General features: G+C 42.1%; 1 protein-coding gene across 4 annotated transcripts; it reads left to right on the top strand.

The window, feature by feature from the left end:
- The first annotated feature begins 1,673 nt into the window (after window positions 1-1,673).
- Window positions 1,674-9,445, top strand: LOC120453423 (neuropeptide F receptor). Of its 4 annotated transcripts, XM_039638126.1 has the most exons (7): window positions 1,674-2,134; window positions 3,073-3,260; window positions 6,067-6,460; window positions 6,523-6,692; window positions 7,292-7,868; window positions 7,938-8,184; window positions 8,920-9,445. In XM_039638126.1, exons 2-7 carry the CDS (start codon window positions 3,258-3,260, stop codon window positions 8,933-8,935), a joined length of 1,407 nt encoding a protein of 468 aa, XP_039494060.1. In that variant the 5' UTR covers window positions 1,674-2,134; window positions 3,073-3,257; the 3' UTR covers window positions 8,936-9,445. The 4 variants fall into 4 exon arrangements, with proteins under 4 accessions (XP_039494060.1, XP_039494056.1, XP_039494057.1 ...); XM_039638122.1 differs by having other exon boundaries at window positions 7,292-8,184; XM_039638123.1 differs by having other exon boundaries at window positions 1,674-2,086; window positions 7,292-8,184.
- Window positions 9,446-11,766: the final 2,321 nt, after the last annotated feature.

Consider the following 11,766-nt stretch of genomic DNA (forward strand, 5'->3'; position numbering starts at 1 on the left):
ACCGCTGGTAAAAAAACCAAAAAAAAAAACAAAAAACCTAATAAAAATGAAAACAAAAGCGTGTGAGTGTTTACCCGGTTCTTATCAATGGCATTGCCGTTTTGTTTACCAAACAATGCGGACTTGCCTTCCGAGAAGCCATTTCAATTTTCTAGAATCAATACGCCTAACTTACTCCGAATATTCTGACCAAAATCTAAAAAATTTAAATAGTTTAGTTTGCTATTTAATATTTTTAATATACTTAATACTTTTTAAATACTTGATTGCTACATGCCGAAAGTTAAACGTAGTTGCACTTGCTTGCAGCTGGTAGGCTATTAATCTATATCAAGATCTATAGTTTGATATTTAACTATTTCGCAATTTGAAAAAAAGAAATTGAGTTTACAGAATTACACTTACTTTTTACGAGGCTAAGAGCTACTGAGGCATATTTTATTTTCAATTTCAATTTTATTCAATTTTATGTCATTCAACCAAAAATGAATGTCTTTCTCATCATGGCAAAATCGGTACACATGCTAAAAAGATTGCCTTTAATAACTTTGTCTGTGTGCAAGCACAATGAAATATGTTTTGGCTTCCCATATAGATAGATAGATATATTTGTTATTTTTGCATTTTGTTTATGCCGCAGGCAATTCTTTTTTCAGGCTCCAGATGGGCCAATATACAAATGCTCTGTTCGGCGTCCTTTTTGTTCCGATGTTTACCAGCTTCTTATCAGGGCCTGCCTTTGTTTGCAGTACAATTTGGTCCGGACTCCCAAGAAGCTACGCCGCTTGTTTGGCCAGCCAACTACGCACGTCCCGTAATCAATTGGCTTAATGCCAGTTAAGTCGCCATCGGGCCAACTGGTTGATTCCGAGTATCTGCCGCAACACATGTAAATGATTTAGCCGGGCAAATATCTGTGTGCACATTCATCTGTTTGCTCTCATTTATGGCCCGATGGTACGCTGCAAAGCCAACAAAAGGCCGAGTTTTAGTGTTGCTCTAGCAACTGTCAGATATGTGTAGAATAATAATACGAATGGAAAGTGGGAAATGGGGAAAGTGGTGTGAGCGAATGAATTTATGAGCTTGGTTCTTTATTAAAGCTCTGGTCACCAGAATCATCTAACTTAATGCAACTGTTACGTACTAATAATCAGAGTAGTAGGTTATGTCTTTTTATGAGCTCTGGTCACCAGAATCATCTAACTTAATGCAACTGTTACGTACTAATAATCAGAGTAGTAGGTTATGTCTTTTTATGCGGGGAATTTAAAATATTTATGGGTTATTGCTTACAAAACTATTTATATATGATATACAGAGGGTGCGCATGTATATTGCATTATGTCTCTATTTTATTTTAAACAGTTAAGATAGGTTCCCCCAAATGGCTTGTATAGCATCTCTATAATTGATAAGCTATCTGCCACTTTTGGCGCCATCTTAACCCCGACTGCTTATGTAGAACTTTATTTAATCAATGATTTTCAGGCATACGCAAGTTTCTGGCATCCCCTTGACCAATGTGCAGAGCTTTTCCACCTCTAGCTTCAGTGATAAGAAAGCTCCGCACAGCTGACGGCCCCAAATCCAAAACAAACTCGAAGCGAGGGCCCACGGCCTGTTGACCAAGTGCGATGCCTTCAGTCACGACCTTTGTGCCACACGGCGTATACGCAACGCGCAGCGGCAAATAGCGAATCAGAAATTAGCGGATATATCGCTATATCGGTGGTACGAGGCTATATAAGCTGGGGATGCGCACTGAAACCCAACAGATGGTCGCCGACTGTGCATGCGAGTGGTTATCGGAAATCAGTAAAAAGCCAAACTAAACACCGAAACTAAGTGTAATAAAAACGCGTGAAATAAGCGAAACAATCAAAATACGGCCGCATATTGATGTTTAATTTTGAGGCGGCTGAGCACAAGGGCACCCGAATTCTTTGGATCTGAATTGTGCCGCCATTAAAAAGTGAAGTGTGAGGATTTCGCACGCAGCATCGACATTTACGATCATGTTTCCGTGATGCGAATTGGTCCGCGGAAATTCGCAAATTGTCTGCCGGACGCCTCGCAGTTGCCGGTAATTCTTATGATTATTATTCCGAACGCGCTCCAATGAATAGTGAATGTAAGTTGTAAATTTATCGAAAGAAATTATTCCCTTGCGCCTCACGGGCAAACAAATCTTTCGAGTTCGTAATGCCAAGTGACGTGTGTGGGCAAAAATTATCAAAATTTTATTCTAACAAAAATTCAGGACAGTTGGTGTCCTTACAAACTATTGAAGTGCGTTCCCAACGATGGAAAATTTATAAATGTACTGCGCGTAATGAAATGTAAACGAGTGCTGCAGTTCAACACAAATTACCACCAAAAGGGATTAATTATAGAATCTGAATAATGAAGCGGATTTCCCGCCACATTTCGTAAAAGTATTCTGTGCGTTACGGGAAAATTCTGACAAGAATATGGCAGCATTAATGATTATAATGACATGACAAACAAATTGTGTATAGATAAATGTTTGAAAAGATTAAAAAATAACACTTATTGCTTTACTTCTTCAAGCTTTGATTAAATAAATACAAGTTTTTAGATTCATTCATTTTTTTTAGGTTTTCTTATTATTCAGTCATTTATGCTCATCGGTGAAAACTAACGATTTTAATATGAACTGGGAACATGAAGTGGCTTCTTAATATTAAATAAAGTTTTAATGACATGTCGAGTCAATTTAAAGTTTGAGGTTTTACCGCTCAACTGAGCATGACTTAAACGGGAAAAAACGTCCTCAAAGTGCTCCAGAATCTGGAAAATGTTCCAAAAGTTATGCATACCAAGGGATAAAAACTGGAACGCTCAAGGCACTCGAAAAGTGTAACTTGTGAACACTTTAAGCTTCGGTACCGTGTGTTTGCTGCCTTGAGGATAACGTTGTATCACGCACTTTGCTCAGTTTAAAGAATATTTCATGAAATTGATTGCTTAGATTAAATGCTAGATGCATCCGGCACTTGAACCAATACATCCATTAGCTGAAATGTTATCTTTACTTTTCATTTCAAGAGCAAAGAGACAAACGCGAAGTCCCATGAGTGCACTCCAAGTTAGAAACTTAAGGAGCAACTGCTGCTGCGGCAGCCGGGAAAACTGAGATTCACTTGAGTCACTCGCAGAAGAATAAACTACAACAGAAATACATACATAGAAATACAAATACATATCCCCAGGGCGAGGATATTGCCAGGACGATGGTGAGTGTAATTGCAATGTAAATACTTAAAATCAGCTCAAAAAGCCATTTAGGTGTAGATGTCAAACGGAACGCAATTTCTTTGTTCCCAAAATGAAAAAGTTTATTCGAGTTGCTTTGGGGGAGTAGACTGTTTTCCATATGGTTGTCTGAGCTCCCCCTTCCTTGCTTTTTGCAGAATACCTCGCCAGATTGAGAGCCTTATTTAAAATACTGCTCCCTCTTGGCGGCCAAATTAAAAACTCTGAGAAGGTCGTATAGAGCCATATCAATTTACCTGGTTACACAATCGCATGACATTTTCGTGGTCGGGAGTCTGGGCTCTTTGGTCTTTTATTTTTATCCCAACTCCCTGTGGCTTTCCTTCAACACCAAAGAAGTGTCAGACGGCATAAAGAACACGATTAAACGGCAAGGTACTCAGACAAATGGCTAGAATTTGCGTTCAGTTCTTAAGCAGCTTAGATGATTAGTTCCCTAGAAACCCAGTTTAACTCTGTGCCAGATGTCTCCGCTTAAGCACAGCACTTTCCCAAGTTGACCAACCGCGGAGATGAGGCCAATCCAAACTACATCCCACCTCTTCCTTTTTGAAACTAAATCGACTTCAATTAATAAGGAACCAGTCTTAAGGCAAACAATGGGCACCCAATAACCGTCTAATAAATTCATCAGGCGGCAGTGTTTCCAGCAAACAAATCGCACAAGAAGCAATCAAATTTATCTTATTGTGGGCGAAACATGAGACCCACCGCAAATAAATCGCCAAAATAGCTGACTAGAAGTGCCAGCAGCTAGGAATCCGTCTTGAATCGAATTTCCCAGAAAACGGCTGGCATTTAAAATCTTTGTCATGCTCGCTTATCCAGTGAAGCGAAAATGTTGTAGGCACCCGGATTGCTAAAATTATTCCAGATTTGTGACAACTGCCGATTACTTGGGGGGGCGGGCTGCTTTACATAATTTTTTTTGCTTTCCTCCCAACGGAGAAAGCAGTTTCGCAGTGATTTTCCTTTGCTTTGCGGAACAGAACATGAACAATCTGTCGAAGTCGCCTTGGGCTGTGATTGGAACTTTTGCGACAAATTGATGATTAACTTCGGGCAGTGTTTAATGCTCCTTCTTGCTAGGATGAACATTTTCCATTATGTCCTTGCCCGAAGCGGAATGGGAATCCTACTTTGCAGACTCGCAAGTTTGTGGTCGACAGACTTTTCCTTTTGGGACTCTTGTGTTTGAGTTGGAAGTGCAAATATTAGTCAATTAAGGGCCAAGCAACTTGAAATTAAATTTCCATGAAAACTTGCCCTCGCCTCGATGCTCGATACCCGTTGCCCCTACTTTCGATGTGGTATCTGGCGAGTTAATCCCCCGATTGGGGAGATTTATTAGCACCTCATTTATCGCAGCTGTCAGGGGCACATAATGCATACCTTTGGGCGCCTCCATAAGTCTGTTTCGCCAACCTTCGAGCGAGGCATTCGATTTTATCGATACTGACAAGTGCGCAGCCATCCGGCGCATAAAATTACACAATTATTTTTAGCAAATGTCGTCATTTATAACCTGCCGGTTTCTGTTTCTGTGTCTTCTATATCGGTATCTGGATGTGGGTTTGAAGGGTGTCCCTCGACAAGGGAATATCTTGATTTGGCAGCAAATGCAAGGCATCCAAAACAAACGCACATTTCCCTGGAGGAAACGGCACTTTTGACCTTCTCCAATTAATTGCATGTCTCGCCCTGATGTGCTGCATAAATTACGGCGACGAGTAATGCATGAATATTTACGAGGGAAAAGAACCAACTAACTGAAGCCCGGCAACGAAATATTGCATAAATTGACTGCGAATGGGAGGACATTTTTCAAAAACGACGAACTTGCTAAACTTTAAAACAAAGCGAATTATTTTGCCTTCTAGCAGATATCCTGTAGCAGATCATTTGAGACTCAAGTCGAGTCCCATGAGCCAATGCCATTGTCTGTGTTCAGAAAGGCATTAAAAGTCGTATGCCAGGGCCTTTTGAAGTTTTATCAAGCCCCGAGATTTGAACTCAATTATTAAAATGGCCCAATGACAAATGGATTTAGCATCAAGATGAGGTGTTCGTACTCGATATGATTTTTATGTTGACAAAGATGTTCCCTTAGCAATTTTTAACTTAAAATAGTGTCATTATCTAACAAAATTTGGAAATCTTTGCCTTGTCTATTTACTGATTAAAGTATATAAAGTTTTTTAAGATTCTTTCTGAAGTATTGAACAGAAAAAAAGTTATTGAAAAACAACTTTTATCCCTAATTTAAAATGGTTGTCTAATGTCGTTAGTCTTAATCTAGCAAAGAACTTTAGTTACGTGTGCTTAAAGTTAATTTACTTTACCTCATAAAAAATTGTAAAATAATTAATATATGATTTATATTATGATGGTTATTATAATGGAGCTGACAGTAACAAGGTCTTCGTAAGATTACCCCGTGTTTCTCTCAGTGTTTGGCTGCGGGTGAGAACTTTTCATGCATGTCGTATGCCCATTGAATCCTTTGGTGCTGGGCCACCTACTGGCACCAAACAAACTTTTAATGCGATATTGCCCCATATTTCAGGCCACAAAGCATTAAACTAGTAGGTTTTGCCTTTCGCAGCTCGCTAGAAAGTGGCGCGCGTGCAGCAAGCCAGTCTCATAAATCATACGTGATGTGGCACGCATAAGTTGCTATAGCTTACATGCCCCCTGACAATTGAATATTTCATACCGCGGATTTGGGGGAATAATGAGACAATGTTTGCCTACTTCGTTCCCCAGATAATCAGCATGAACCAGACGGAGCCCCCCGCCCAGCTGGCAGCTGGGGAGCATCTGAGTGGATACGCCAGCAGCGGCAACAGCGTGCGCTATCTGGACGACCGGCATCCGTTTGACTACCTGGACCTGGGCACGGTGCACGCCCTCAACACCACGGCCATCAACACCTCCGATCTGAACGAGACTGGGAGCAGGCCGCTGGATCCGGTGCTAATCGACAGGTTCCTGAGCAACCGGGCGGTGGACAGCCCGTGGTACCACATGCTCATCAGCATGTACGGCGTGCTAATCCTGTTCGGAGCCCTAGGCAACATCCTGGTGGTCATAGCCGTCATCCGGAAGCCCATCATGCGCACTGCCCGCAATCTGTTCATCCTGAACCTGGCCATATCGGGTGAGTTGCCATCCCCACAGACAGCCGTCGCAATTGTATGTCTCATTCGTGTGGACTTTCAGACTTACTTTTATGCCTAGTCACCATGCCGCTGACCCTGATGGAGATCCTGTCCAAGTACTGGCCCTACGGCTCCTGCTCCATCCTGTGCAAAACCATTGCCATGCTGCAGGCACTTTGTATTTTCGTGTCGACAATATCCATAACGGCCATTGCCTTCGACAGATATCAGGTTAGTCCTTTTAAATGCCAATATTAGTATGTAAATGGGGCCATCGAGGGGGCATGTCGTGTTCGGTTATTAATGGTTCACCTCATTCAATTTGTAACCATTAAATTGGACGGACATTGAGGGAAAATCGATGGGATCTGAGTAAATATTTGGCGATTACACAAGGGCTTAACCCACAATTGTACCTATTTATATGGCGTCGAAACGAGGACCATTAAAAAGGGTTTATGGATTAAAGGCAAACGTATTTATTATAAATACCCAGAATGTTCTGGGGGTAAATATTTATGCATAAATGTTGGAAAGTAGAGAAGTAAAACAAATATAAATTAAGCCAATTTTTTCTTCTATTTAAGGCGTATTGGTGTTTCTTGCGTTAATGAACAAAGATTTATAAGTTTTCTGGAATATCACCTACCACTTATTCAAAATGTAGTGATAAAATAATCGTTATTGTCAGGTTAGGGAATGCAACTTTACACTCTTAGAGCTATCAATTAAAGATACTATTTCTTAATGAAATCCCACTTAAGGTACCCAGTTAAACGATATGTATTTCGAGTAAGTCATACTCACAGTGCAAATAACTTCACTTTCAGGTAATCGTGTACCCCACGCGGGACAGCCTGCAGTTCGTGGGCGCAGTGACGATTCTGGCCGGGATTTGGGCACTGGCACTGCTGCTGGCCTCGCCGCTGTTCATCTACAAGGAGCTGATAAACACGGACACGCCGGCGCTTCTGCAGCAGATCGGGCTGCAGGACACCATACCGTACTGCATCGAGGACTGGCCCAGTCGCAATGGGCGCTTCTACTACTCGATCTTCTCGCTGTGCGTGCAATACCTGGTGCCCATCCTGATCGTCTCGGTGGCCTACTTTGGGATCTACAACAAGCTGAAGAGCCGCATCACCGTGGTGGCCGTACAGGCGTCCTCCGCCCAGCGAAAGGTGGAACGAGGGCGACGGATGAAGCGCACCAACTGCCTGCTGATCAGCATCGCCATCATCTTTGGGGTTTCTTGGCTGCCGCTGAACTTTTTTAACCTGTACGCGGACATGGAGCGCTCGCCGGTCACACAGAGCATGCTCGTCCGCTACGCCATTTGTCACATGATCGGCATGAGCTCCGCGTGCTCCAACCCACTGCTCTATGGCTGGCTCAACGACAACTTCCGTAAAGAATTTCAAGAACTGCTCTGCCGTTGCTCAGACACTAATGTTGCTCTTAACGGTCACACGACAGGCTGCAACGTCCAGGCGGCGGCGCGAAGGCGTCGCAAGTTGGGCGCCGAACTCTCCAAGGGCGAGCTGAAGCTGCTGGGGCCGGGCGGCGCCCAGAGCGGTACCGCCGGCGGCGGGGAGGGCGGTCTGGCGGCCACCGACTTCATGACGGGCGCCCACGAGGGCGGACTGCGCAGCGCCATTACCGAGTCGGTGGCCCTAACGGATCACAACCCGGCGCCCTCGGAGGTCACCAAGCTGATGCCGCGGTAAAGCACAGGGACAGGGTAGTCGTAAGATCTTTGAGCTCTGGTCTCGTGTCCACCTCCGCACGACATATGTATGTATGTATGCGTATGGGCATGGGTGCATGTACTCTTGTGCGTCCTCGGGCTGATTGGATTTGCATGTTCCAAACGTCGCTGCTGCTCGCAATTTCGCATTACGTTTCACTTGTTCCAACTGCAACTGCCACCTCTCCAGCACACTGAGCGAAAAGCCGTGTCACAAAACCGGGAAAAACTCTGGCTTTAAAATCTATAAGCAGCCGCCTTAAACACGTTCGAAAAGTTCCTAGCTTATGTTAATTTATTTCATTCGTCCCCCATTTATATGTTTTTGTTTATACTATAAGTTTTTGAGTGTAAAAATTGGTCAATATTCTACAAAAATACAAAAAGCAAGTGTTATAAATATTTTTGTAAGTATCGTATGAGCATATGTCTATCTTAACATTTAAAACCATCTAAATATTATCTTAACCTCTACTCCGATAATTATTAACTTACATTTCCATTACTAATTGTACGAATATTTCTGATCTAAAGCTCTAACATTCGATTACTTTTCAGTTAGGCTAACTGGCCATATATTTTCTCAGTGTATGCATGCGCTTCTCTTATCGTTGCCTTGTCGAGCTGTAACTCTTGCCGTTGCCATGTTGTGACATTATTTGCTTTTGAGCAGCAATCGATTATGACCCGCCTTTTGTGACCAATTTTCAGTTTGGAACAGTACTAAATTGGCAATCAATTGGCAATCCTGGAGCAGCAAGCGGCTAGAGCAGCGTTCTATGAGGGAGACTGACACTGACATGTCGCCCTTAGACTTAACACATATTGTCCAGTGATCAAAAGCCAAGCTGAGTTAACCCTAAGTTAAGACACACGCGAGTATGAGCTCGGATCCTGTAATCTATTTTTAAGCGACAATCTCATGGCATCCATCATCCATCCACCGTCGGACTTAGTCTATGGTTAAATCATTTTCGTATCGAATGCCGAAAAGTAATTGATTGAGCCCCCAATTGGATTTCGGGTATTTGATAAGTAGAATACGCCTAAGACCTCGAATAAGTTCTCCCAACAGTTCCTAGGTAATATTTTCGTTCTATGTCATAGCTTTTCTTGGTACCATCTAAGCTAAGGATTAGCTATAATTATTGTTTTGTTCGTTACTCAGTAAAAGTAGAGTAACTAAGCTAACTTGATTTTAAATTTAAATGTAAAAGATAATATTAAAATAAATGAAAGCTGCTCTTAAACATCCAAGGCAACTGTTTTATTGTCTGCAATGGGCGAGAAGTGCACAAACCCGAATAAATTTGTAATACATTTTGTTTATAAGTCCTGCATTTTAGAAAGTTTTGACTGAAAATTCGAAACTTTGACTGAAGTGCAAATTAGAGCTTCTTGCATTGAAAAAAATGTGCTTTCAAGTGCCGAAACTTCAGTTTATTTTTCCTTATACAAACAAAGAGAGCCTTTTGTATAAATATGTATCTAGGTTAAAGTATGGTAAGTTATCTTGCAGTTGTGTATAAGTATGGAGTAGGTGAGGTATGTAAACTAATATATATTAATTCTCTTTAAAGATTATTCAATGTCTCGAATAATAAATGTATTTCCTAGTAAGTGAGCTACACAAACACAGTAATAAACATCAGCTGACCGGCCCAACACTTAACCTTTGACACTTTTGTGGGTTCAAGACACTCAAGCAGCCGCTGCAAAAAAACCTACGACCCAAAAAAATAGCGCACGAGCATGTGAGACATTTGAGACAGCAGTAAGGAAGTTCGAGAGCCACAATATCTAAAAATATGGGAAATATACTTGTAAAGAAAAGCACAGTATTTAAAAAACTCATTAGCAGATTTGGATGGGCGACAGGTATAAAAGCATCGTCGCGGGCGAAACTGCGGTCACCATCTCCTCAAAATCGCTGCTGGGTTCACAGTTCGCCGACGTGTGACACAAACGTGACCGGTGGCGAGTTAATTATGGATCAGAGTCGAAAAGAGAAATGTTCCCACCAGGCAGCGTGAAAAATGAAACAAATAAAATAAACTAATTAAAAATTTCGTTGGAAGCGACTGATGAGTGATGCGACACAGGTGAGGGCTCACCTCACCTGTTTCTGGCTGCTGTAAAACTGTCAACGGTTTGTTTTGACGGCTCGTAACGGCCTTTTGCACTCGGGCTCGTGAAAGTGTTTACCTTACTTTTTGTCACACTCAGTCGGCTTGGCTCCACACCATCTTCCCCCTGGTCAACACCATCACTACCATCACTACCATCACCACCATCCGCTCCACGGAGTGCTGATTACGCAGACCCATCTCACTTTCTTCTCATGCAGATTGCGCAATGCTGACAAAAGCATTCTGGGTGTGTGATAGTATCGCCGAGCAGCTATAGTTAACCACATTTGCACCATCGAAATTTTACGAAGCCGGCGTGAGCTGGCAATTAGCATATTTATGAGTAAAAGTGAAATTAATGATTGGAATAAAATTCAACGCAAAGGTTTGCAAATATTTGCGGCACACTAAGGCCCTCCCTGCATACCAATGGCTTGGATTCAGACTCTGACTTGGATTCTTTTCTTAATCATAATGTAATGTAATGTGTGGATGGGTTCAAGGCACTTAAGACTGGACACATGTCAGTCAAAATGATAGAGGATGCCTGGGTTTTCTTTGACATCGTTGGCGGCTTCTTAATAGGTGCTAATTGAATTCGCAACGAGTGCTTTCACAGAAGATGGCCAAAATGGGTGATAGTCAATTGTTCAGCCTTTTCTCGGGCAAAGAAGTTGGCCCCGATTTGGGTTGGGTTTTTAGAAAACATTGCTTTGACCATTGTTACATTGCGAGTGGTTATTGATTTTGCGGTCTCATAAACTGGCTTTCATTTCGCTTTGGCTTTTGAGCTTCCCAGTGGTTCAGTGGTTCAGTGGTTCGTCGGATTGGTGGTTTGATGGTCGGGGGCGGAGTGTTTCCGCTCGTTAGCCACAAGTCAATGGCAAAGTTTGTCACCAGAAATTAATAACAATGTGACGCTCAGTTGGCCAATTCTAAACGACGACTTTCCCATGCGTAAACCGGCCAACAAAAACCCGTTCACAGAGCAAACGGTGACGGTGACGGTGACAACTTATAAATAAGTGAAAATCTGCTTACAGCTAAACTAGTTCAGCTTAAATATTTATAGAAATCGAAAATGCCCGGCAGATGTGCAGATGCACAGCTGCATTTTGCCACCATGCTCGGAATTCCTAATCCTCAAATCCCCACCACGACACAATGTGCAATTCAAAGATATGTTCCAGACGATATTAGAAAAAATAAGGAAAAAAAGAAAATTATGCGTGGAGGGTTCACTTGATCAAAATCAGTCAAATATCCAATACAACAAGGCAGCCTTTGAGACAAACTTTAAAGTTTGCCTCCGAAACTTTTTCAAAGAAATCCTGGAAAAAGAAACTCTTATTCCCCATTCACTTAGCTTACAGTCAAGCAGTGCCTTTTAGTATAAAATGTTATATATTTTTTTATCTTGTTCAACTAT

This window comes from Drosophila santomea, chromosome 3R (genome assembly GCF_016746245.2).
Source record: "Drosophila santomea strain STO CAGO 1482 chromosome 3R, Prin_Dsan_1.1, whole genome shotgun sequence".
In the NCBI taxonomy this organism is placed as follows: domain Eukaryota; kingdom Metazoa; phylum Arthropoda; class Insecta; order Diptera; family Drosophilidae; genus Drosophila; species Drosophila santomea.

What these genes read in the sequence shown, in the direction of transcription:
- LOC120453423 (XM_039638122.1), top strand. An exon ending in CCTGAACCTGGCCATATCGG is followed by an intron (nt 6,461 to 6,522) that starts GTGAGTTGCCAT and finishes GTGGACTTTCAG; the next exon opens with ACTTACTTTTATGCCTAGTC. An exon ending in TTGCCTTCGACAGATATCAG is followed by an intron (nt 6,693 to 7,291) that starts GTTAGTCCTTTT and finishes CTTCACTTTCAG; the next exon opens with GTAATCGTGTACCCCACGCG.